At 44.0% G+C, this 27,788-nt stretch overlaps 1 protein-coding gene across 3 annotated transcripts in view; it reads left to right on the top strand.

The window, feature by feature from the left end:
- PAK5 (p21 (RAC1) activated kinase 5) overlaps positions 1-27,788 on the top strand; it is a 101,625-nt gene that overhangs the window by 14,597 nt on the left and 59,240 nt on the right. The window contains exons 1-3 of one of the 3 annotated variants that reach the window (XM_069954676.1): positions 5,638-5,702; positions 18,248-18,471; positions 22,528-22,563. In XM_069954676.1, coding sequence (XP_069810777.1) covers positions 18,268-18,471; positions 22,528-22,563 — 240 coding nt within the window. In that variant the 5' untranslated portion in view covers positions 5,638-5,702; positions 18,248-18,267. Of the gene's footprint in view, positions 1-5,637; positions 5,703-18,247; positions 18,472-22,527; positions 22,564-27,788 lie in introns of those variants that run through there. The other 2 variants (XM_069954674.1, XM_069954675.1) reach the window with 2 other exon arrangements.

Raw genomic sequence — 27,788 nt, 5'->3', positions numbered from 1 at the left:
AGCTGCTGCGGGCAAAACTTTTCCCTGCCCAGTAGTAACATACCATGCTTAAAGGGGTTGTCCAGTGCTGCAAAAACATGGCCACTTTTTCCCCTCTCTTGTCTCCAGATTGGGTGGGGTTTCAAACTCCATTGAAGTAAATGGAGCTTCATTGCAAACCACACCTGAACTGGAGAAAAGAGAGGGGAAAAAGTGGCCTTGTTTTTGTAGTGCTGGATAACCCCTTTAACCCGAAACTAACTTTACCCCTATCCACAGGATAAGGGACGAGTTAGAGATGGAGGGGGGTCCAACTTCCCTACCCTCTTGCCGATCTCCAGTACTCGATACCTGGCTCTCTCTGGTGGCTCCATAGGAATGAATAGAGCCTTCTGGAGATTGGTGGGGATTATGGAGGTTGGATCCCATGCAATATCTTACTTGTCCCCTATCCAAGTTAGTTTGGGGTGAAAAACCTCTTTAAGCGTTTTTTTTTTTTTTTTTTTTTTTTACATTTTTCTCTTTTCTTGACATGATGCAGCTTTGTGCAGTTCTACCTTGTATGTTTACATGCTTCACTTTCTCTTCTTGCCTTCTTTGTTAGGGTACTATTACACGGAGCGATAATCGGCCAAATCGGCCCTATCCGACCGATTATTGTTCCTTGTAATAAACACACCGATTAGCTGATTGTCTTCGGCTGAATGTTGATATAGGTTCTGACCTATAATTGTCAGCCACGACTGCTCACCGCTACAAGTAATAGCGGTGCGCGGCCGGTGGCTGACAATTTGCTAAATAAATACATTACCTATCCGTGGTCAAGGGCTCCTCTTGCTTCTCTTCTCCCCAGGTCCCGCGCTGCAGCTTCAGAGCGTCCTGTCTTAGCTGACAGTCCGCTCAGCCAATCACAGGTCGGGACCGCCGCGGCCAGTGATTGGCTTAGGGGCCTGTCAGTTAAGACAGGCCGCTCTGAAGCTGCAGCACGCGGGACCCGGGGAGAAGCCGACCGCAAGAGGAGCCCTGGACCCAGGATAGGTAATGTATGCCAGTTTAGCAAGGGCTGCAAGGACAGCGGTAACTATGTCCATGCAGCCCTTGCTAAACGATTGTCGGGCTGTGTAATAAGCCCAGTAATTGAGCGCCGATCTAGCAGCGCTCGTTTACTGTTATTATCGGGCCCCCATCGGCCCGTGTAATAGTACCCTTAGGGCCCTATTCCACAGTAACGATAATCGGCCAGATCGGCCCCATTTGGCCCGATTCGTCCGATTATCGTTTGGTGAAATAGAGAGAACGATCAGCCGATGATCGTGTCATCGGCTGATCGTTCATTTAGGGCCAGACCTAAAATCATCGTTCCCCCACCGCGCATCGCTACGGTTGAATAGCGGTGTGCGGCGGGCGACCGACGATTTGACAGGCTGCAGCATCATACATTACCTCTCAGGTCTTCTCCGCGCTGTCTTCATCCCCGGGTCCCGCGCGCTCTATCTTCAGAATGGCCGGTCAGCTGACGGAGCGCTCAGCCAATCACAGGCCGGGACCGCCGCGGCCTGTGATTGGCTGAGTTTGGCCGGTCAGCTGACCGGCCATTCTGAAGATAGAGCGCGCGGGACCCGGGGATGAAGACAGCGTGGAGAAGACCTGAGAGGTAATGTATGATGCTGCAAGGGCTGCAAGGACATCGGTAACAATGTCCTTGCAGCCCTCGCTCAACAATCATCGGGCTGTGGAATAGGACCAGTAAACGAGCGGCGATCTAGCAGATCGCCGCTCGTTTACATCGTTGATCGGGCCCTCCTCGGCCCGTAGAATAGGACCCTTACTCAAGTGTCTGTTTTTTTTTTTTTGTTTATTTAAAGAGAACCAGTCACTACTTTGAGGAACTGTGACTTGACCCCGATTCTTTTCAGCTGCTGGACAGCTCTCCGACACTGTGCCTGGCGGTCTCCAGCAGGGCATTGATTCAAAATAAATATCTTCTGCCCTCCCCCCTCTTCCCAACCACACAGACTGCCAACCAAGTGTAAGTGGCTGTGAAGAGATCGGCGTGACTACATGCCGCGGCTGCTCCGCCCTGATGTCTAGTTACCAGGAGCTGGCATTTAGTGGAAGGGTACTATTCCACTAAGCGATTTTTCAACGATAAACTATCTCAACCGACCGCTATGGCGAACAACCTGAAATCGTTCACCCAATTACACGGAATGATGATCGTTACTTATGATCGTTCTTGCGGTCGTCCTGTCTTTACTACTGAGTTCGGCGCTACTGCGAACCGCCGAACGATGTCTTATTCCATGCGAATGATTTGCAAATGATCAACGATAAAAATAGGTCCAAATTCTATCAAACGACCAACGATCTCTCGTTGTTTGTTTAATCGTTGTCTATTACACTAAACAATTATTCAAATCCGAACAATCTAATGATTTTTCAAACAATAATCGCCCCGTGTAATACCACCCTTAAAGATCCTTATTCTGAAATTGCCGCACTGCTGGGCTCAGTGTCGGAGAGCTGTGCCTGGAAGCTATAAGGAACTGGGGTCACGTCACACTTCCTCATAGAGGTGATTGGTTCCCGTTAGTCATTTTTGACTCTTCATTACAAAATTGTGAAGTCAGAATCATGTACATGAAACATAATTTGAACATAGATAACATGTCAGTTTTACCACAGGGTGAACAGCTTAGTACAATTGCATAGTACAATTGGTGTTGCAAAACATAAGAACTGTTATGCATCTGTAGGTGAACAAATGCAAACGCTATAGTCTTTTAAAGGGAACAAATCAGCCCAATTGGGCTGATATGGTTTCCAGGAGCGCTGTATAAAGCTCCTGCAGCAGCCGCAGCACGTATCGGCCGCAGCTGCAGCAGGAGCTTTATACTGGAGAAAAAAAAGTTTTATTCTCCGGGCGCGTGACAGACACGGGCGGGGAAATAGTCATCTGGGTGGCTCCCCGTCCGTTTCTAGTCAGTGCGCTCTGCCTGTCAGCGCGCTCGGAGGGGATGATTGACAGGCAGAGAGGTCCATTACTGACCTCTCTGCCTGTCAGTGCGCTCTGCAGGATGATTGACAGGCAAAGTGTGGTGACTAAACACGGGCGGGGAGCCACCCAGATGACTACTTCCCCGCCTGTGTTTGTCACGCGCCCGAAGGAATAAAACTCTTTTTTTCTCTGGTATAAAGCTCCTGTACAAGCCATGGCTGCTGCAGGAGCTTTATACAGCACTCCTGGGAACCATATCACCCCAATTGGGCTGATTGGTTCCCTTTAATCACAAGGAGGAAAGAACAAAAGTCCAAAAAGGAAAAGTGGCTGAGGAGGGAAAAGGTTACATCTGTAAATTTGTTGCGGCCCCTGATCGTTGGATGTGCGGAGAGTTGACCCTGAGAATACTGTAGGCTATGAATTCTTTAAAGGGGTAGTCTGGAGAAAACAAAATCTTTTCAAATGAACTGGCATAACAAAGTCATATAGATTTGTATATTACTTCTGTTTGGAAATCTCAAGTCTTCCAGTACTTATCAGCTGCTGTATGTCCTGCAGGAAGTGGTATATTCTTTGCTGACACAGTGCTCTCTGCTGCCACCTCTCTCTGTGACAGGAAAAGTTTTCTATGGGGATTTGCTTTGGACAGTTCCTCTCACGGACAGAGGTGGCAGCAGAGAGCACTGTAACAGGAAAGAATATACCACTTCCTGCAGGACATACAGCAGCTGATAAGTACTGGAAGGTTTAAGAATTATGAATAGTTATCAAAAGTAATTTATAAATCTGTATAACTTTCTGGCATCAGTTGATTTTTTTTTCCCTCAGAGTACCCCTTTAAAGTTTAGACCTGTAAAATAGCCACTTTTAGGCTATGTTCACACAATGTGAGAGACCGACCGTTCCGGGACTCCAGCCGGGTCACGGAACGGCCGGTCTCTGCACGGATCATCCTGGTCGGTACTGCAGTACCGGCTGGATGATCTTTTGGCCGCAGGGTTCTGATACCTCCCACAGCACACTATAAAGCTTGTGGCCGCAGCCGCTTGTTTCATTGTGTGAACTGACAGGGTATCCTACGGCCAAAATGACATGTCAGTTATTTGCAGCCCCGTACAGGATCCCGGCCGGAGCGTATACGATGTGTATACGCTCCTGCCAGGATCCCGCAGAAGATAAGGCTATGTCCACACCGCACAAAGTACGGCCGTTGTTGCCGATGGCAACAACGGCCATACTTTTACGTAGTGCGAACATAGCCTTAGGGTTATAGACCTCAACACTAGAACCAATAGCCCAAGTTCAGCCCTAGAAGCTGAAATTTGCTGGGTGTCTATAGGTTTTTTTTCTGTGTTACCGGTCGAAGTTTTGATAGGGATTACAAAAGGAAAAAGTGCCGGCACAGCAGTTAAATTACTTTCTAGGAGAACGTACTCTTTTTAGTCCATACCAAGAGTAAACACTTACAGGTAGGTTGAAACAGGTGAGGGTCGTGTGGGGTGCTCAGCTGATAAAACCAGAATCTCCAACTTCACAACATTCAGTATAAGCATAGAAATATTGCGGCACTCACCACGTTTGTTGCAAATCCACAATTCCTTTATTGATAAAAACAAACCATAGTAACAGCAGGTAAGGAGTCAGGGAAAAAGCACATTGCTTTTTCACTGTCGTCTTACCTGCTGTTATTATGGTTAGATTTTAATCAATAAAGGAACCGGATTTGCAACAAACGTGGTGAGTGCCGCAATGTTTCTACGCTAATATGTTTTGATAGGGTTTGCTGGTCATTGTTAAGCCATTCAAACACCCTTATAATTGTGATCTGTGAATAAAACAGCAAAAAATGTGGAAATCTTTTTACACAGAGGTTTTGCAGGACAACTTTACAGTTATCTTGGATCCTTTGTTCCATTTCTAACATTAGATGTTGACCACATGCCAGTCCGAATGGCAAAAAATACAGATTTTATTTTATTTTTTTAACAGAAAAATCACCTACAAAAGCGATGCATCATTATACCTTGGATCCATTGTCAGGTGTTGCTGCGGCATGGTCAGTCATTGATGGGAAATTTTCTAATTGTTGTATAAATGCTTCAGAAGTATCACAGAAACCTTATAGGAATCACTAAAATTCATCATTTACCCTCAAACTGGGATTAAAGTAGCAGGAGGGATATACTGGGATTATAGCAGGAGGGATACCCTGATAATACAGTGGCAGGCTATGTGTACAGGGGTGGTGTAGTCTCTGATGGTAGCTGCTGTTGGTCCTGATCACATGAATGGCAGCAGCTCTGCTTTGGTTTATGACACCATATCCCATGGTACATGATCCGACTGCTTCTTTTATTCTTGCACGGTATATGTATTCAGAAAAATTCCCTTGTCTATTAACAGCCTTCTGGATAGTATTTAATACAGTATATCAGGTATCCATTTACTTTACAACTAAACTGTATATATTATATAGTTTTACTGCTCCAATTATGACATTCATTAAAAAGTTGACACTAGGTGGCGCTGTAGCTATGCAAATCATATTACAAATGTTCAGTTCAGTATGTCCTTCTTGGATTTCAACAACGCTCTTCATTCACAAAAACATGTTTTCCACCAACAACATACGGACAAATTGTATTCTTCAGATCTAATGCCAGTGGAGGTCGGCCATGGTAGACCTGACCCTTAAAAAAAACATAATCAGAAGTCACATCGGGTAAGATTGGGTGGGTAATTAGGCCATGTTGGTTAATAACAGCTGATCATCTCGGCATCCATACATCCGTGCGAGACATGGAGGGGGCGGGTGCATATCCTGATCGTCGTGTGCGGGGAAAGCATGTCCACATGCAATATCCGCTAGCTGCACAGTGTGCCAGCAACCACGGTGACATTGTGTAGCTATTAGGCTGGGTTCACACTATGTTTTTGCAATCTGTTTTTTTTTTTTGCAAAAAAAAAAACAGATGAAAAACGGATGTAAAAAACATATGCATCTGTGTGTATCCGTTTTTCCATTGACTTCCATTATAAAAAAAAAAACACAGTTGCATCCGTTTTTTCCATCCGTTTTTGTGAAGCCTTAGACATATGGGAGGAGATTTATCAAACATGGTGTAAAGTGAAACTGGCTCAGTTGCCCCTAGTAACCAATCAGATTCCACTTTTCATTCCTCACAGACTCTTTGGAAAATAAAAGGGGGAATCTGATTGGTTGCTAGGGGCAACTGAGCCAGTTTCACTTTACACCATGGGGGAGATTTATCAAACTGCTGTAAAATAGAACTGGCTCAGTTGCCCATAGCAACCAATCAGATTCCACCTTTCATTTTTCAAAAAGTCTGTGAGGAATGAAAGGTGGAATCTGATTGGTTGCTAGGGGCAATTGAACCAGTTTCACTTTACACCATGTTTACAACATGTTTGATAAATCCCCCTTGTGCGTAGGTGCTTTCACCTGTGCACAGTGACTGGGATGTGCACCCGGCCCCTCTACATCTTGTAAGGCTTACTTTCAGAAATGTGTTATCGCCTGAAGTGAATGCCAGGGAACAGAAGGCTTCTGATTTTTTTCTACTACTTGGACAACCCCTTTAATTTTATTAACCTAGTATATATAAGGAGTTGTACAGAAGGAGTGTATTCTTTATTGTTAAGAACGGCCGTTGTTGCGGATTATAACAACAGCCATTCTTGTAAAAAAATAAATAAAATCTCGGTAGAATCCTATTGGGAACAGCTGCCGCTGTGCACACAATATATTGCACAACGGCCGCTGTTCCCCCTACGGCCGTGGAAATAATTGACATGCCAACTATTTCTGTCCAGCAGACTGTGAACAGCTGCCGTTGTTCACATTCTGTTTACGCAATGTATGGCCGTTCTCATGGGTGTATAATATATTCAGGTCAATGGTTAATTAGAGTGCAGGGCCGCAGTCTAATTAAAATAAAACAATGCTCATTCGGCCGATACTGCAGTATCACCTGGGTGAACATGTAAGCAGGGCTGTGGAGTCGGTAAGCCACAGCTCCGACTCTGACTCCTGAATTTTATCAGGACCGACTCCCGACTCCGACTCCTGCTCCTTTATAAATGGCTAGTCAGATACCAGGGGAGTTATTTATCATTTATCACTGGCTCTGCAGCTTCTCCCTAATGTCCTACATGATCCTGGGGCGATTTCTGAGGGAATAAGGAAAGCTATAAAGCAGCTTCTCCTGTGTGTTCAGTGGATGCAGCCAGTCTCCAGCCCCCATGTCCTGAATTACTCATAACTAGACTAGATGGAGTAGGTGGTCTTTTCTGCTGACAATCTTCTATGTTTCTAACTAATATTCACCATACTTAAAGATATACTGCTAACAATGCCAAATACCTGTAATATAGAGGTCAGCCATAGTGATATAGAGGGGTCACACATAGTGATATAGAGGGGTCACTGTGGGTCACACCATAGCACAGACACACACACACACAAACACACTGCAGCTGCAGCCATAACACTCACATACACACAGCCTGCTGCAGCCATAACACACACACACACACACACACACACACAGCCTGCTTCAGCCATAGCACACACACACACACACACACACACAGCCTGCTGCAGTGTGAACATAGCCTTAGGGAATGTTAACATTTTCTTATTCTGTAAAATCTCTCGATGTAGAGCTGTGCTATTGTATCATGTGGTAACAGTCCCCACTACTTTTTATTAGCAAACCCTGTCCTAATGCTTTTTGCATTGCACTCATCTGTTTTCTATGGAGGAGCACTACATGTTCCTGCTATGAGTCTTCCCTCACAACTTGTATACCATCTACATGACTAGCATCACAGCTCTGACATTTAGCTCCCTGGGGACTATGATGAGTAATAGCAACTAAAAATCTGAATCATGGTTATTTATTTACCCGGCGTTTGCCTTCTATGCTGTAAATTGTTATATGGTGATCAAGTAATTGCCTCTCATATATCACTCCTTGCCAGACGCTCTATGTGATATACAGGTTTATTCATTGGCAAAGTGTCAAGGTGGTGGGTGTCAAGGTTCCAGTAGGATGGCTATATGACCTAACAAATCAATGTACTAAATGAGATTGGAAATGATAGGTAGGGAAAGTGTACAAAGCTAAAAAAAAGGTCTTTTTGAGGTACTACCTGACACCACCCCCATAGTCCAACCACCTCAAATAGGAGGTGTTGGTGTCACATCTTATTTCTATGACTTTACATTTTCCATATTGCGACACCAGTAATTATGGAGACCACTTTCAGGTTCTCATTCTAGGGCTGTCTCTCTCCAGGCGCCCTATACACTGAATGACCACCTTATTATAGGTACCCATCCTATGCGGGAACATTGGCCTATGCAGATGTGATCACTTCTTATAGGTGCTGCACATTAGATGGAGGTCCAGACTCCAGACAGTCTGTACCGACCTTCTGTCTCAGGATTTGATGGGGCGGATCCGCAGCAGATTTCATCTAAATAAACACAGCATCAAATCTGCTGCGGATCTTGTACGTGTGAACGCACCCTAAGGCTATGTGCAGACTGCGTATGAGACCGGCCATTCCGTGACCTGGCTGGGTCATGGAACGGCCGGTCGCTGAAAAGATCTTCCCAGCCAGATGATCTTTGCAGCCGCAGAGTTCTGATGCGGGCGCATCCATGCGCGCCCGTATCAGTACTCCCCACTGCACACAATGGAGCGTGCGGCCTGAGCCACTATTCACTGAATAGCTGCCGCAGAAAACTGACATGTCAGTTTTCTACGGCGCGCTAGAGATCCCGGCCGGAGTGTATACCATGTGTATGCAGCACTACGTAAGTTTCGTGTATTTCCACGGAACTTACGCAGTGTGAACATAGCCTCAGGGTGTGTACACACATACAGGATCTGTAGCAGATGTGATGGTACAGATTTGAAGTTGCAGATTCAATGCAAATCAAACCTGAGCCATTAAATCTGCAGCAGATCCTGTACATGTGAACACACTCTAATGGGGATCAAAGATGAATCCAACTTGCTCATAGCCCCCTATACCGGCCGGGATGCTAAGGAGGAAGATATGTGTCTTGCCTTCCTCCTTGGCGCTGGTCCCGCGCTGTTAGTTGGAGTAATCTTCGCTCCAGTGTACTGTTAGGAGCACAGCCGCGTCATCCGGCCAGCCCCCTCCATTGACTATTATTGGAAGGGGCAGGATGAAGCTGCAGTTCTCCTAATGGTTCTCTGGGAGAGATGGACTAACAGCGTGGGTCCGGCACCGAGGAGGAAGGTAAGACACTTATCTTCCTCCTCAGCATCCCAGCGCTATAGGAGGCTATCAGCTGGTTAGATTCTTTTAACCTGCTGATAGTTCCCTTTTAAAGGGATTATCCAGTGCTACAAAAACATGGCCACTTTCAAAGACACCACTACTCTTGTCTCCAGCTTGGGCGCGGTTTTGCTGCTTAGTTCCATTGAAGTGAATGGAGCTTAATTGCAAATCGCACCTGAATGGAGACAACAGTTGTGTTGTCTCTGAAAGAAAGTGGCCATGTTTTTGTAGCACTGGATAACCCTTTTAAGTTCAAGGAACTGTTAAGGGAAGCAAAGAGAAGTCATTTTTTCAATCCATAACTATTTGACCCATGTGGTATGGTGCCCTCCAGAAATTTTCTCGCCATAGGTAAAAGCAGGAAAAACATGCTTCAGTGTTCTTGGAACCAATCCATGACGGCCAGGGCTCAATGATGATATTTACATTAATGGGCCGAGGCATGATGGAGGGCACAGTGGCCAATACACACGGTCCCCATGATACTCTCCACCAATAATAAAGTGATGATTTTTGCCCAAATCATTACACAGATACCAGAATACAGGGTAATTTCATAAAGAACACTATTGTGCCAGGATCGCACAGGCTCAGGGGGTGGGGAGTGACAGTATCACATAACTCACATCGTCTGACTTTCCTTCTTCTAATGTAAATTCACACTGATACTGATCACAGAAAATGTGCTCACTTGATCTTATGCTGCATTTTGGAGTCATATGTCTAAGTTCTATACAGCAAAACTCCATTAGTGAAAAAGCATGTGTCTTTAATACCATGGTTATTCAGCATACACCGGTTATTCAGCATACACCATTATTTTTTTCCCAGTGCCTAGGGGGATCTCTACAATAGTGCAGATTACTTTACACTTGATTCTGTAGCTCTGGCATATTGCTCACCCGGGGGTCTAAACCTGGCAAGGGTGTAAAACCCAATTACAATAAGACCACCAGCAAGGCAAAGTGCTGATCCCTATAGGAGGACTGTAAAAGAGGATTTGAGGTCTGTGTGAGTTTCTGGTCTGTCCAGTGTGTGATGCGCTGGGAGAGAGGCCAAAACACACAATTAGGCAGGAAGGACATGCTGCCATCACGAGTCAGGGTCCTGATACCATTAAGCCAATTAGGACGCCAGCTGAGTGAGAAGTGCCAGTCTGAGCAGCAGGAGACCATACATAACCAGTTGTCATACTGAGAGTCTGAATGCGGAGCAGAAGCTGGGGCCATGAAAGGCATTGTTCTCCAACTGGGTGTGTGAGACTCTCTGCAAAAAGTGTCTATAGTTAAAATGTGACACAGTACCCTAGGACATAGACTCTCTGAAAATGCTGCAATATTGGGAAACTTTCTGTTATGTCTGCATTAGTTTGGCGGAATTTTGGCATCTTCTTTTTCCAATCCTGAAAGAAAACCTTTAAAATTCCCCCCAGCTTCAGGAGTGCGACACGATATAAGGGGCTACTACCCCCTAAATCCTTGATTCTATCCCCGACACAGCACCAGTATCTGCAGTAGTGATGAGCGAGCACCCTGATGTTTGGTTCGTATCCTGAACACAAATTAAAAAAATGATTGTGATCGGTTCCTGCTTGCCGAACATTCACGAACAGATAATGTAAAATACGTAATAGCGGAGCAATTACCAGGTGTGTAGCATTAGCGTATCTTTTAATAGCCCGTGCGTATATACTGGCAATCACTGCCACACAGCAGAGCCAGACAGAAAAAAAAAGAGTGTATGTATGTATATATATATATATATATATATATATATATACACAGTGGTGCCTTGGATTACGAGCAAAATATGTTCTGGGACCGTGCTTGTAATCCAAATCCACTCTTAGGCTATGTTCACACTACGTATATTTCAGTCACTATTGCAACCAAAACCAGGAGTGGATTAAAAACACAGAAAGGATCTGATCACACAATGGTGAAATTGAGTGGATGGCCGCCATATAACAGTAAATAACGGCCATTATTTCAATATAACAGCCGTTGTTCTAAAATAACAGCAAATATTTGCCATTAAATGACGGCCATCCACTCAATTTCAACATTGTGTGAACAGAGCCTTTCTGTGTTTTTAATCCACTCCTGGTTTTGGTTGCAATACTGACTGAAATATACATATACTGACTGAAATATACGTAGTGTGAACGCAGCCTAAAGAGGATTTACCACTAGGTACATCCTCTTGAATTTAACACACCAATAGAATGGGGAAGCCGGTGCCGCGGTCTGTTTTCAGAACCGCGGCCCAGTTGCCGTGTACGGCGCCGTTCTATCCAGCAGTATCAGCCGGTGCTCAAGCGCTGGAGGTCGGTTGTCCCGCCCCCAGTGGGAGGGAATTCCCTCCCCTCTATGACGCGGCTCCATTACAATCAATGGAGCTGCGTTATAGAGGGGAGGGAATTCCCTCCACTGGGGGCGGGCCGGCCGACCTCCAGCGCTTGAGCATCGGCTGATACCGCTGGATAGAACGTCGCCATGACGGCGCCGTTCTATCAGTGTGTTAAATTAAAGAGGATGTACCTGGTGGTACATCCTCTTTAATCCAAAGCAAATTTTCCCATAAGAAATCATAGAAATGCAGACAATTGGTTCCACACCCCAAAAATAATGATTTATTATTCTGAATAACTTGTAAAACAGATGAAACAAACATCCAGAAACAGCAGAATGTGTGATATTATAAGTTACTGTACAGTAATGGAGGGGATGGGAAACACAAGGGCGGACAGAGACTGCAGGGAGCATGGAGGAATGAGCAGGGCAGATGTGGGCACATACATGCAGCTCTGTGTCCGGGAGAGATTACCTCCCAAGTCCTGTTCTCTGATGTAAGCCCCAGCCTGAAGTGGATCTGCTATGATTTGGAAGGTGAGGAAGACTTCCTGGGTCAGAGTACAGGGCTGTAGACCCCGCTATGCAGACCATGCCCCTCCCCCACTCGCGCTCCCACCCAGTACAGGGAGCTCTTAAACCAAAGCAATGCTCTTAAACCAAGTCACAATTTTGAAAAACTGTGAGCTCTTATTGCAGAATGCGCTCAGTCCAAGGTACCACTGTAATTCTAATTCTGTGTATAAATTTGCTCTAAAATGGACTGTTGGCTTCTTACGTTTTTTTCACAGGGGGCGCCTGGTCACTACAGGGTTAAGAAATTAATTTTTATAGTGCTAAAACGCTGGATTCGGTCACCCACCCTCCCTCCGGTCAGCTCTCCCTCCCTTCAGTTATTAACTACCACTGTTAATATTGCTGCCTTACTAAATTCAGATGCTGTCCCTGCTCGTATCACTCTCCCTACTGAACCGCAGAAGAATCAGGAAAGCCTGAGAAAAAAACTTTATTTTCTATGGACATCAGCTCTTAGTTGCGGACAGGAATATCCTGTATACCATTTTATTAGGATCTGTGATATATATAGGTCCCCAATATATATTTTTTTCTCCAAACCAGACTTGCTCTATGACTATGCCCTGGGTCGACCATATCCTCGCGATGCAAACATTTCCTAATATCATTCCGCCTCATTTAAAAATCCATTTTTTCCCCCACCGCTTGATGAATCTAGGCCAAAGCCGCTCAAATATTTAACAAAATCCAACTTGACACTCACAAGCACTGGAACGCCATATGATAAAGCCGGGAGTCTTTTTATAGAAACGATGAAATGAAGAGCCTGACACTTAGAAGGTACTTGAAGCTCTTTTGTATGTATTTATATACTCCAGAAATAGTCATAGGCGTCTGCTTATGTATGTCATCTCAAGCTTGTAAGCAGAATGTCCAGAGGTAAAGGTGAAAAAATACAAATGCAACCAGCAAAGCAATAGTAATTGTACATGATAAACTAACATACAAACATTACAAGGCTTGATACCAGCTGCACGGACAGATAGTACAGATGGGAATAGTAGTCTCCTGTCATTGTATTCACAGTGATTGATACTCTCTACTAGACCTCCAGTGCTTTAAGGCATGGGTAGGGAACCGTGACTCTCCAGCTGTTGCAAAACTACTACTCCTATCATGCCTGGACAGCCAAAGCTAAAGCTTGCAGGTGCAGGCCTAATGCATAGACACTCTGGGCCACACCAATTTGACACAGGGCTGCAAGTTTAAAAGTTGTTTTTTAGGACAATAACTGCATCACTTGCCGAACGAACCCCAGTACATAACTTGGATTAAAAGCAGCTATAATAAAGTACAAGCTGTTGGGTTTCAGATTGTGGGTACAGAGTCGCTTTAAAGAAGTTTTCCAATCTGACAATGTTGTCCACTAACTAGCTAATAGTGTAGAGCTCAACCCCCCTGGAACAGGGGATCCTTCAGGGACCCATATACCTTCAGAAGCTGATGGATGAGCCCTCGTTCAGCCAACAGCTATTTCTCCCAACCCCATACTGTTACACACTTGGCTCGTCCAAGCATACAAGTATTTTTACTGGGAGAGGAGAGTACGCTGCTACCTGTGGTGGTATCTTCTCTCCAGAGAGAACAGAAGGATGGATCAGGTTTTTAAATGTAACGTCTGATCCTTATTTCCCCTGACTTCAGCTTTTGGGATGGAGTTGGAAGACGTTGATAGTCGAAATTTGAAGGTTTGTTCAGAATATCTGTAATGTGTATTGGGACTTCATGTAATATGATAATAATAATAAATAAGAAGAAATATTATGCCTCAGTTTTTTTTAGATCCTCGTCATCTGCTTAGAGGATCATAGTTGTTGAGTATAAGGATATGTGCACACTGAGGAATAGGCACGGAATTTGCCATGAATTCCTTTGCTTCAAATTCCGCCCATAAAATATGAACATTGCTCCTTTCCATTGTGTTTTCCATTGCATTTGTGCACATGGCAGACTTTCTGTGCAAACTTTTCCGTTGCAGCTCTGCGTTCCACCTCAAGAATTGACATGTCAATTCTTCTGGCTGATTTCAGTGGCGGAATCCCATAGAAGTCATTACATTTCCGCTTTCCAGTCGAATTCCTCGCCTCTTCCGCTAGTGCTGTTTTAATTCCTCGCTTTTCCTCGCCAATTCCTCAGTGTGCACATACCCTAAGGGTATGTTGACACTACGGAATTCCGGTGGATCAACCGCCGCGGATTCCGTAGCTCGCCCCTGCTCACGGCCTTGCGCATCTCTGCTGATCCCATAGGCTTCATTCTTTGGTTTGGCCGATTCCACCATCCGCCTGAAGAATGAACATGCTCATTCTTCCTGCAGACGGTACAATCTGCCAAACCATAGAATGAAGCCTATGGGACCAGTGGAGATGCGCGCAAGGTTGAGCTGCGGAATCCGTGGCAGGTGATCCGCTGGAATTCCGTTGTGTGGACATACCCTAACTTCCCGTGGATTCTGCCATGCGCTCCCACTTGACTGTCCACCCGTACCATAGACTCCTTTCTATGCTGAGGTGGATTCCGCCATCCGCACAAATAATTGACATCCGCCTAAGCATAGAAAGAAGTCTATAGGATGGGCAGAGAGTCAAGCGGGAGTCAATTCTTTGGGCGAATGGCTGAATCCATCTTAGCATAGAATAGAGTCTATGGGACGGGCGGAGAGTCATTTGGGGGCGAGCAGCGGAATCTAAGGGAAGTTATCTGCGATAATTCACTAGTGTGCACATACCTAAGTTCTAAAATTGTCTACATCTGACTTTATTAGCCTAATAGATGAGGATTTATTCCATGGCCTGGGAATGCAGCATTCATTGTAACACAATAGTATCCTGTTAGCATGAATGATGGTCACATATTGTATTGGGATGACATGACTAATAGAAGAATGACTTTAAAGTGTCACTGTTGTATTTTTTTTTTGTTGTTGTTGCAGAAATCAATAGTACAGGCGATTTTAAGAAACTTTGTAATTGGGTTTATTAGGCAAATATGCCATTATCTGCATTCAAAAAGACTTTCCCCAGGTCCCCCCCCCCCTCTCATTCTCTCATTCAATGCTCATTATCAGGAAGTCTCGATTCTTTTACATCAGTCGAGCCCTGTGTAACCTATGGAGAGGGGAGGGGGAGGAGAGAGATTAGTCGCCAGCAGAGAACAAAGGATTACACAGCATGACCTGTGTGAAAGCCGGTATTCAGAGGGCAGAGAGGTCGGTGCTGAGTTCAGAGGAGATAGCCCAGTGATGAAGCTGTAAATTAACTCTTTGTTGTCCTGTTTTGGTGCCTCATCTCCCTCCACCCCTACCCTCTTCATAGAGAACCATGAAGACAGGGGGGAGAGCTTCAACTGCTTTTTCATGATTAAAATTATTTTTTGGGGTAATAAACCCAATTACAAAGTTTCTTAAAATCGCCTGTACTATTGATTTCTGCAAAAAAATGTTAAACGACAGTGACACTTTAATGAAAGCAGATTATGTTATAGTACCCTGTTGCATAAAAGCGTGTTCTGCAAACCAGGCATGCCAATGGATATCCAGGAATCTTTAGCTGTTTGATTGGAACTCCTGTCATTTCCACACACTCCTATGGGTCAGGAATGGGTTGGACACTAACAAAAGTTTGTCCTAAAGCGGCTGACTGTGACTGGAAGGTAACAATGATCTAGTTACAACTTCCAGTAATGCGATGGACAGGGCCGCTTGAATGATTGTGCTGTCGTCTGCACTTTTGCTGGCATCTCTACAAGCAGTGGAGCTGACTGCTCATTTTAACTCAGTGAGCGACCATCAGTAAGCTCATCCTTCTTTGAATAATCTTATAGAGCTCCAGAAATACTCTCAATCAAAGATTATGTGCTTAGAGGCAGAGTAAGGGAGCGCCGGAGGCGGGATGATTTACCTGGGGGGTAAGTTTCTTCTACTTTCCGTAAAAAAAAAAATATCCATAGAAACTTTCTGGGTGGAGCGACGTGCTGCCTGTTATCAGGCCAACAGGACATGATGGGTGTTGTAGTTTTGCAACAGTTTTAGGGACGTAGGTTGGGGAACATGCTATATAGCAGGGGTAGGGAACCTTGGCTCTCCAGCTGTTGCAAAACCACAACTCCCATCATGCCTGGACAGCCAGAGCTTTAGCTTTGTATCTGTATCCAATAGATACAGATGTATTGTGTGCGCTTTACTGTTTTTTGTTTTTTTTTTCCAGTGGAAGTCAATAGTAATGTGATGTACTTATAGCGGCATATAGTTATAGAGGTATGAAGCTGGCCTTAGATTGTCAGCTCTTTGGGTTCTCATCTGTATATGAAGACATGGGTAAGTGGTCAGTGACTATGAGATGCAGTTTTACATTGACAGGGCAGTAGAGTATGTATAATAAGTGTTCCCACTGTTCTCTAAAAGTTGGTATATTAAATATACATGAAAGATATACAATATTGGCCAGAAAATAAATATTTGATAGTGTTGAGTGAGTAAAGAAAAGCTCATAGAAGGAATTCTGCGGTGGAGATCTTGTATGTATTTTTCATGGTGAGTAATGGCACCGCATTGATGTGGCAGGTCGGAATTAAATAAATGATTTATTATATCTTACCTCCTTTGGGGCAAAACTATATCTGTTCACAATGACTGCACTCTGCTGGGTGGACCTCAGTCAGTCATTAGTGTCTGACTGCATCAAAATATATAATTCTATGGATAAAAAAAAAAAAAAAAAACATGGCCGCACATCCACATGCTATGCACTGACCCGCTGCCTCTCAGCAAATTTATAACTAACATCAGGAGCGTACATTATGATCAAAGCTTATTAACTTATACATGGTTTACAGTTTTTGATTTATATGGGTCCCTGAACCGAAATGCCATAGTGCTGGTCGGCAAACACCAATATGCCGGCTCTCCCTCCTCGCTCAGGGCATATGGAGCTAACCCCGCAAAGGGGAACTCCTACCCCGTGCTACCTCTTTAAAACTGCCCCTATGATACCAAGTCCTCGTTCTGTGTCCCTCTCCAACGTCCGTTTCAGCCAGTTTGCTGGGATCTTCAGGGACCGTGGGCATGTCCCCATGACCCCGCAGTGTAGCATCACCAGCTTACTCACAGCCACTGGTCTCCTGTTTCTTCCAGCTTCTTGCATCGTCTTCCTGCAAAGTCCTGGCAAGAGTGACGTTGCAGAAGCTGCAGGGAGGCACCAAGAGTCCATGAGCAGTGATGCTGCACTGCAGGGGCACGGGGACAGGTAAGTATAGATTTTTTTTTTATTATACTTCCCCCACCCCCTTTCCGCCCAGGATTTTTAGATTCACCTTTAGGATGGTTCTAGTATCATGGAGGCAAATAAGTGCCCACCCTTTACCCTTCAGTACTGTTAACTATACAGTGTCACTTAAGGCGTTCATACTTTATACTTACTGCACCTTTTGGGCTTAAAGAAAATTTCTGATTAAAACTTTCTTGTCCGCCATCCACAGGATAAGGGACAAGTAAGAGATTGCGGGGGGTCCAACCTCTGTGCTCTCCAGTAATCTCACGATTGGCCCCCGGCTTCTTTGTTCTCAGTAGAGCCGTGGGTCAGCACAAAACTTGTGGCTCTATTCATTCTCTATAGAGCATTCATCTCTTTTCCGGCAGCTCCATAGATATTGAACAGGGTCACATGCTATTCAGAACAAAGGAGCCTATCCTGTGCAGTGTTTCCATACCAAACATTAATGTACCTAAAATCAATTGCCCCTTTAAGTACCCCTTTAAGGATGAAAAGAAAGCAAGGGTGCAGCAAGTGTATCAGCTTATTCTGTATATGTATCTGGTTTGTATGATGGCTTTAGTATCTTGGTGCTCAGTAATTCGCCTTTGCTACTTTTCTTCTAAAAATGTGAATACTTGTATTTTATACACTGACGTAACATTGCTCTTTTCTCAGAGAACGGTTTCATTTCCCTGACAGAAAGGATTGCTATAAAACCCCTTACTAAAGAAATGTCATGTCCTCTTTAGGTTTAACCGGATTGCCCAAGATGTTTGGGAAGAAAAAGAAAAAAATAGAAATATCAGGGCCTTCAAACTTTGAACACAGGGTTCACACTGGATTCGATCACAAAGAGCAAAAGTTCATTGGCCTTCCACAACAATGGCAAAGTTTGCTGGCAGACACAGCCAATCGGCCCAAGCCTATGGTGGATCCATCCTGTATTACACCCATACAGCTGGCACCTATGAAGGTAAGATATCTTATTGTTACATTGTATTCTATTTCACTATAAATGTATAGTAATAATAATCGTGTTCATTATCTTTTAAACTAATTAAAAACAGACAATATACAAAAACACAATAAAATTCTTTGTCTACATATTTTCTATAGGAACACTGTTAGATCATAACATATGTAATGTGGTGTTTGTTCTCAGATATTTCACAATAGGAATCCATAATTGGCCATTGGCCATGATCTCTGTTGCTGAGTGTTGGTGCATGTTCGCTTGTTGTGTCCATCCCTTATATCTGCTGCTGGTGCATCTAACCAACTGTGGTGCCTTCATTTCAAGCCATGGTTTGTTCCAGTGTTCAATGAGACATAATCTTCATATTTACACTGTAGGAGAGATTCTCTAAGGATGATCCAGACAGAACTGTACTTTGATATATTTTCAGCTCTTTCTTCTAAATACAGTAGTGGCAACAAAGAGGTCGGCCTGTATTCCCAATATTTGCTGTAGGCGTCTTTGTATATCTATCATCTGGTATCTAAATCAGGCCTTGTTGTTTTAACAAACTTTGCATAGAGCAATAGTACAAAAACATGTAAGAAACTTTGTAATATATCTTATCAGATAAAAATGCTTCCTTTTGTTATCAAGCATCTTACCTCTCCTTCACTCTCTGCTAAACTGTCATCCATAAAAAATAAGTTCAGCCCAGTCCTGTAGCTAGCGTAGACATCAAGTTACAAGCAAGACTTGGAGCAGGGAAGAAGGAAGATGGGAGAGGGGGAGCCTAGGTTCTGAGGCAGAGGAAGATAGCTAAGAGCCATATCGCATGGCCTGTTCACTTTAGTAAACAAGTGCCGATCTACTGAGCCTATTACACAGCTCAATTATAATCAGCAGAATATAGCTTGATGTAATAGGGCCCTAAGAGACAGCTCTTTAAAGGGGTTATTCGGGTAAGAAAAACAATATTCTAAACGATCCCCCTTACCAATACCACCCTATGTCTAATATACATGTATTATCTTGTACCCTTTCCCTTTCTAAAGTCATCTCCTCTGTGTCCCTCTTCCCCCTCCCTTTGTAGTCACAGGACATATGATCTCTTCTCTCGGGGTTGGGTTAGCTGTCTATTGACTTGGTAACCCGACCCCCAGGAGGCATTATCTGCATCATCTCCATGCACCTGTGCTGCTTCCATAGACTTACATGTGTCCCTGAGCCTAGGTTTCTGTAATATGAAAAGGTATAGTTCTATCTCTGCTTGCTGTCAGTGAATGCAGGCCTTTCTTTGTGTCACAGCTCTGTATATTGTGTTATGGATGCTTTTAGAGTCTGGATGGAACTAGAATGTTTTTATTCACAGTCAGCAAGCAGAGATCTAAACCTACACTACATTCCCCACCCCCAGCACCATCTTGGATATAGACAGTCTTTTAGAAAATGTGTAACTCAGGAATGGCAGCAGCTAGCAATTCATATTTTAGCTCTTAGGTGGATAACCCCTAAAAGCAAGATATCTTACCCCAGAGCTTTATCCACAATTTAGACTGCTCACTACAGCTTTATCATGGCTTCCATGCTATTGATGCTGCTTTTCAGACATAAAAAATAAGGATTTCCTTCTCTGTGTGTGCAGACACCATAGATGTTAGGCTGCAACTATCAGCTCTGGGAAAACTGAGAGAGAATAAGGCTCTGAAATGACGACTGTTTCTATTGGGCGGCCGTCATTTAAGGACAAATAACAGCGTTATTTATTCTTATTTATTAAATAATGGATGTCTAAGAAAAGCGGCATTTTGATGGTGTGTGAACATAGCCTTAGCTTGTAGAGCAAAAATTTGCAGAAAATGTTATATATAGGATACTTAATAGTCACATATAGTGCTGCGCCTGATGTACCCACAATCAGTATTTTCTTTTCACATTGTAATAAACAACACAGAGTAAGCTATGTCGGGGTGCCATAGGAACTAGATTTTTCAAATGTGTTAAAAGTTCAGTCAAATTATTGATTCTAATGGAGCAGCGTCACAGAGGGAAGGGCTCATTATCACACTGGGGGTGGGCATACACGTGAACAAGGCTGCAGCACAGGCTTCCCCGCGCCGGCGTTGTTCTATCCGTGGGTCATATTAAAGACAATGTACCCGATGGTACATTCGCTATAAGTTACCCAGTAAACTAATGATGGCCTACACCGTCAATGGGACATGAGCCTGAGGCTCTCCTATTAAGAAATGAACATTGGTGACTGTCCAGTTGACAGCCTAGGCTTTCTTTAGCCTTTCAGGATTTCAGGAGAGACTAATTTGGCAGTAGAAGATCAAAATTATAGTTAAGGACATTAGGTGCTGAATTCCCAGGGGTATAAGGGGTCCTGTGTGATGGAAAATCACCGCCTGACCACTTTGTTCTGGGGAATATAAGCAAAAGTCAGAACCCCCCCTATAAAGAACACAGTAGCGCTCAGCCGTGCCGAACGTTTCTGTATATGGGGAGGATGGGGGCCGGACAGAAGAGTTAACTGATGACCGGACGACCGTCATGATAATGAGTGTATGGATTTATAGCTAGTGAGTCTGACAGTGACAGTCCTACATAAATTGGCTTGTTGCAGTATTTACCGGATGTTCTTGAAAATTGCTTGTTGCTAGATTTAAAGGGATTGCCTAGAATTTAAAACATAATTTTTTTTCCTTATAAAAATAGCACAACTCTAGTATTGGAGTTTTGTTCTATATAAAAAGTGCTGAGCTGTTAAGAGACTCTGTACCCACAGTCTGCCTCCCCAAACCGCTTGTACCTTCATATAGCTGCTTTTAATCCAAGATCTGTCCTGGGGTCCGTTTGACAGGTGATGCAGTTATTGTCCTAAAAAAATCTAACTTTTAAACTTGCAGCCCTGTGTCATACTTGCGTGGCCTAGTGTGTATGCCCTAGAATTGCACCACCCCTCCATCCCTCCTCATCACTAGGAATGCCCCCGGGCAGGATTTTTCCTATTAATCAATTGTCTGAACACTGCACAGGTGCCTTAACGATCCAACTCATGTGTTCACACAGGTGATAAATAGGAGAAATTGTTCTAGGGGCATTCCTAATGATGAAGAGGGCGGGGAGGAGGGACGGAGGGGTGTCGCAATCCTAGGACACGGGTACTCTAGGCCACGCCAATTTGACACAGGGCTGCAAGTTTAAAAGTAGTTTTTTAGGACAATAACTGCATCAACTACCGAACGAACCCCAGGACAGATCTTGGATTAAAAGGAGCTATCTGAAGGTACAAGTGGTTGGGGGGGGGGGGGGGGGCAGAGTTGCTATGTCTAAGACAGGCTCTGTTTTTTTTGGGGGGGGGGGGGTGAAAGGTTTTTCTGATTTTTGTTAATTTTTTTTATACCTTTTATAGTCGTAAAAACGCTACAGTGGTATTTTACTGCCTATTGTTACTCATACTGGTGAATGCTTGGTAATGCGGTGGAGACAAAGAACAGCAATGTTAGTTGCCTGTGATATGCTCTGTGCAGTCCTAAGGTGACCATCACCAGCCTGTGAAAGACTTTCATTCTCCCGAGGCGGCTTCTTCTCTTCCTTTGCATGGATAAATGCTTGTCGATCCTTCTCTATATACTGTAGTTAGATACAGGTTCTTACTTCTGACTTTATGTACAGTCTTTGACATAAACGTTGGATGAATTTCAACCTCATGGGTTTCTGTCCCCATCCTGACCACTTGCTTAGTGAATCTCTCCGAATCTATGTTTTCATGTTACCTATTAGGCATTTCCTTTTCATTGCGCTGACCTCATATAATCGGACATAATGTACACATTATTTTCTTCAAAAAGTCCTCAATACTTCCATAGTTAGAGAATACACATCCAGTCACTATGACATTATCCTCTTTTTAGAAGAGTGTTCCGCTTTTTCAGTCTGTGTCTTTAGCAATCCTATCACACGAGGGTTGCCAATACGTTTCATCATATAAAATATTATGAAAACCTATATCCACATTTTCTATTCATAGTCCATGCTGATGTGTGTGTATAATCTTTTCACCTTCAGAGCCCCATAAAACTGGAACGGGAAGCTTCAACCAAGGTAGGCAATACATCCATGTCATATGAAACCTAATGTCTGATATATTAAAGGGGAAGTATCACATTTTCCCAACATGTGTATATATCATTATGGATATGTTTCAGCCTCTATGAAATGTCAGAAACATAGACTAACCGCACCCTCTGAAATGTCAGAAACTAAGGGTCCATTTACACAGAAGGATTAAAGGGGTACTCCGGCGGCGGGGGGGGGGGGCATTTTTTTCCTGACACCGGGAAGGAGGTGGCTGAGGGAAACGACGTCCACTCACCTCCCCGGTTCCAGCGGCGGGTCCCACATCACGGCGCTCCGGTCCCCGGTTCCCGGCCGCTTCCTGGTGTCTGACACGGGCCCGAGACGATATGTCTCAGGTCCGCTCAGCCAGTCACTGACAGAGGCGGGATCTGAGTGGACTTGAAACGGATCCCGCCTCTGTCACTGACTGGCTGAGCGGACCTGAGACGTCACGTCTTGGGCCCGCGTCAGACACCAGGAAGTGGCCGGGAACCGGGGACCAGACCGCCGTGATGCGGGACCCGCCGCTGGAACCGGGGAGGTGAGTGGACGTCGTTTCCCTCTGCCACCTACTCCCAGGTGTCAGGAAAAAAAACTGAGATCAGGTCATAAAGGAAAGCCTGAGATTTTTCCTCTTTTCACATCCATTGTCAGATAATCTTTCTGTGTAAATGGACCCTTAGGCTAATCCCACCCTATGTAATGCTAGAAACTTAGACTAACCCCACCCTATGAAATGTCTGTCATTGTGTTTTGTAATTCATTTACATTAACAGGAGCAGAGGTATCACTAGAATTCACGGGATCTCATGACAAATGACCCTGTGGCAGCAGTGACAGTGTACAATACCGTATATAGAGATGACTATTACATAAAGTGTCCTGCGTCTGGTGTTTCATCTAATGTTCAGCATTTGGACCTTAGTAGCCAAGGAAACATGTAACAATTTATTTTTTAGTCAATGAAACTGATCGTTTAGCTCCTGGTGACTAGTTTTTCAGTCAGAGTTGTTTCTCTGGTGGTTAGTGGCATAGTCAGAGTCTGGTTCCTGGTGGTTAGTGGTATAGTCAGAATCCTGGCCCTAATTGTTAATGGTATAGTAACAGAGTTTCAGACTACCAGTGGTATACACAAAGTCTGGCCCCGGAGGTTAGTCTGAGCTTAATTATGGTTTGTATTATAGTCAGAATCCAGGCCCCGGTGGTTAGTGGTATAGCCAGAGTCCCAACCCTGGTGGTTATTGATACAGTCAGTGTCCGGCTCCTGGTGGTTAGTGTTATAGTCAGAATCTGGTCCATGGTGTTTAGTAACATACTTAGTCCAGTCCCTGGTGGTTAGTGGTACAGTCAGAGTCTGGTGCCTAGTGATATAGTCAAAGCTTAATCCCTGCTGGTTAGGGGTACAGTCAGAGTCCAGTCCCTAATTGTTAGCAGCCTATTTAGAGTCTAGTCTCTGGTAGTTAGTAATGTATTCACAGTCTGGTCCCCGGACGTTTGTGATATGGTGAAAATAAAGCGCCTGGTGGTTAGTGGTGTAGCCACAGTATAGCCCTAATTGTTGGCACTATAGTAAGAGTCTGAGTAGAGTTGGCAGTAGAGTAAGAGCTATACAGGGGCTGTACATTATATACTATATCCCTGTATAGTGCTATGCATTGACCAAATAAAATTTCCATGTGCCTGTTTACAGAACAATAATTTACACTGACCTTACCGCCATATACCTCAAATAAATTACAATCAGAAAAAAATGATGAAAAAAAGATAATGTTTCAGTATCTGACTACGAATTTCAGCTAAATAACCCTACACAGAAAGATTTTACAGGTATGATCATTCATTATGCCTTTATGGTGATGTAAGTAACAGTGCTGGTGGTTTAATGTTTTTTCAGTGACACATCCTCTTTGAATTAAGTGTTTATGTAAAGGGTAACTATCATCTCAAACTATTTTTCAGAGCAAAATACAAGCAGATGTAAGAAACTATAATATATCTTATCAGGGAAAAGAGCTTTCTTCAGTACTTATAGGGCAACCCCCTCACCCTTCTTATGTGCCCATCACTAATGAAAAGCTGTCTACACCTGGGCTTATGGTCCTTTTACTTGGTCCACTATAGGGCCGTCTACAGAAGCAAATGAGTGCCGATAGCTAGATCTGTGCTAGTTTGCAGCCCTTCAGAAGGCACGATCAATCACGCTGCTGGTTTGTGTGGCCATTTAAATGTATTGCTGTCAGTCACACATCCCTTTTTTACACAGAGAGATATGCAGCCAATAGATTTTAGTGCAGCATAAAAGATCCAATTTGCTGAGGATCAGGCAATCAGGCGAGATTCATCAAACATGGTGTAAAGTGAAACCAGCTCAGTTGCCCCCGGCAACCAATCAGATTCCACCTTTCATTTTCCAAAGAGACTGTGAGGAATGAAAGGTGGAATCTGATTGGTTGCTAGGGGCGACTGAGCCAGTTTCACTTTACACCACTTTTCTGACCTGAAGGGGCAGAAGCGTCACATTCCTTTGTGACAGACCCACATAAAACAGGTGTGGAGTAATCATACGCAGCATCACCGCAGTGAACACAGTGCAATCAATAGGCTCCAGGTATAAGGTAGCAAATCCAGGTATAGATCAGCAAACAACTATGTGGTATAGAGGGTTCAACAGCAGCAAGTGTGGCAACAATGTTGGGAAGTAGAATAAAGCACTAAGCACTCACCCAAAGCAGCTCCAAGACAAGTCTTTAATTGAAATCTTTATAGTAAGTGTGGCAGTAGGAGAATAATGCAGGCGCCTTCCACTGACCAGAAGAAAGGTGGAGTCCCAAAACAGTCGTCGCCAGTGGAAGGCGCCTGCATTGTTTGGGTGAGTGCTCAACGCTTTATTCTACTTCACTACATTGTAGACTTACTAAAAGATGCATGTTTTTGCATAACTGCCCCTTGTTCAAAAAATTTACACTTTTATATGCCAGGAAACTGCCTTAACAGTGATTGTCAATTCAGCTCCATTCACTTAAAAGGGGTGCTCCAGCGTGGGGGCACTTTTTTTTGGGGAACGGGGAGGAGGTGGCTGAAATAAAAGACGTCCAACTTACCTCCCCAGTTCCAGCGGCGGGTCCTGCATCACGGCGCTCTGGTGCCCGGTTCCCGGCCGCTTCCTGGTTTCTGACGCCGCCCGAGACGCTACGTCTCAGGGCCGCTCAGCCACTCAGTGAAGGAGGCGGGATCCGAGTGGACTTCAAACGGATCCCGCCTCCTTTACTGAAAGGAATATGTGCTCATAAATCATTAAGTCATCAATGGTTAAGAGCTTACTAAATCCTCTGCAACTGTCTCATTGTAAGTTATATTGAAAAATAAAATCTGATACTCCCCCTTTAATAGTTTGGTTCAGTCTAAAGGGGTACTCTAAAGAAAAAAATGTGTCAGAATGTTAAACAGATTTGTAAATGACTTCTCTTGAAAAAAAAAAAAACCCTCAAGTCTTCCGGTACTTATCAGCTGCTGTATGTAATGCAGGAAGTGCTGTATTCTTCCCAGTCTGACATGGTGCTCTCTGCTGCCACCTCTGTCCGTGTGAGGAACTGTCCAGAGACAGTAGAGGTTTTCTATGGGGGGGGGTTGCTGGTACAAGATTATTTACATATCTGTATGTAACTTAGACACCAGTTGATTTAAAAAAAAATCCTGAGTACCCCTTTAAGCCACTGCTGAATACATGGAAAAGAACAGCAAGTTGCCTACTGTACATGAACACAATTCTATTTGTTTCTACCAAAAAGCCTGATTTCCTTAATAGATGCTGAAGATGCGGAACACTGAGCACATTTTTATTTTAGTTTTCAAATTTTAAAGGTCCAGATACATTAAAGGGGTTGACTGAAATTAGAATAACATGGCAGCTTTCTTCCAAAAACAGTGACACTCAGCAGCCAGTGTCTGGTAAAGTAGTTAAGCTGGAATACCAGGCACAACCAGTGGTGCTGTTTTTGGTATAAAGCAGTCATATTTTTGTAACCTTCATCTTTAGACACATAAACGACTTACATAACAGTGTGAAAGGTTGAGGGCTTTGGGGAACGTCAGTCATAAATTAGACCCCGCTTCCTTTCCCACGGCTGAATTTACTAAGAGGCGCGGACCTTACTGAATTTGGCAGCTGTGCGTCCAACCCCTACGTCCGTGGTGTATGCCCTTAATTTCATAAATCTCTACACCTCCTCCCCGCCTTGCCAACAACCCCCACCAGCCCCCCCTGCCCATCCATCAGGCAAGCAAGGGATACGGCAGGTGTACGCCCGGGAGAAGAGGTGAATCTGCGCCTTCTCCCTAGCATCTGCTTCAGCTGTAAGTTTCATAAATGCCCTACTTATTTTTTAAAGGGTTTGTCCTGGCTTATAAAAACATGGGCACTTTCTTGTAGAAAAGTGGCCTCTTTTGTACTGGTTGTGGGGTTTTGCACAGCTGAATTGTAATACTACAGAAAACCTGAGGACAGGGGTGGCGCTGTTTTTGCAAGAAAGTAGCTGTCTTGTCTAATCCTGGGTAACCCTTTTAATCACATGGTCACTGTTACAGTCTGAAAAAACATCTTTTGTCTAGATCACAGTTCATCAACTCCAGTCTTCAAGACCCCAAGAAGATAACATTTTCAGGATTTCTTCATGCACCTTCTTCACGGGGTTTCCTGTAGATTTTTTTTTCTGGTATGGCTGGGTTTGACTGAAATTTGAGCTGTATCTAAAATGTATATGAGGGGTTAAACATTAGATGTGTATTGAAGGTTAGTCACCTGTGTAGAAACACATCCTCTTGACTAGCAGAATGGTAATGGTCACCATAGTTGTCAATTAGGCTTGGCTACAGAGAGATGTGATAGAGGCCCAAACAGCCATGATGACCTTCTCATGACTCCAGAATTTGTTGTCAAGGCATCTTTGGCCTATCTGCAGCCATTCTCAGACACTGTAAAACACAAATTGACTTAAACCCAAAACTAGTCCCTAAATAAATTCATAAATTCATAGTCCTACATTCATAAATTCAAGCACCAGACCCGACTAAATGCAAACCAAAGTTCCTTAACAGAACCCTTAAAATAGTCACTCTAAACAAATACAGACCACCCTCAATAAATACAGACATGAAACCGCTCGATCTGTGTGATTACTCCATTGGTGTCCTTTCTCCATGTGTGCAATGTC

This window comes from Dendropsophus ebraccatus, chromosome 15, assembly GCF_027789765.1.
Source record: "Dendropsophus ebraccatus isolate aDenEbr1 chromosome 15, aDenEbr1.pat, whole genome shotgun sequence".
In the NCBI taxonomy this organism is placed as follows: domain Eukaryota; kingdom Metazoa; phylum Chordata; class Amphibia; order Anura; family Hylidae; genus Dendropsophus; species Dendropsophus ebraccatus.
The sequence above is the reverse complement of the archived record's forward strand: the minus strand, read 5'-3'. Positions and strand labels throughout refer to the sequence as shown.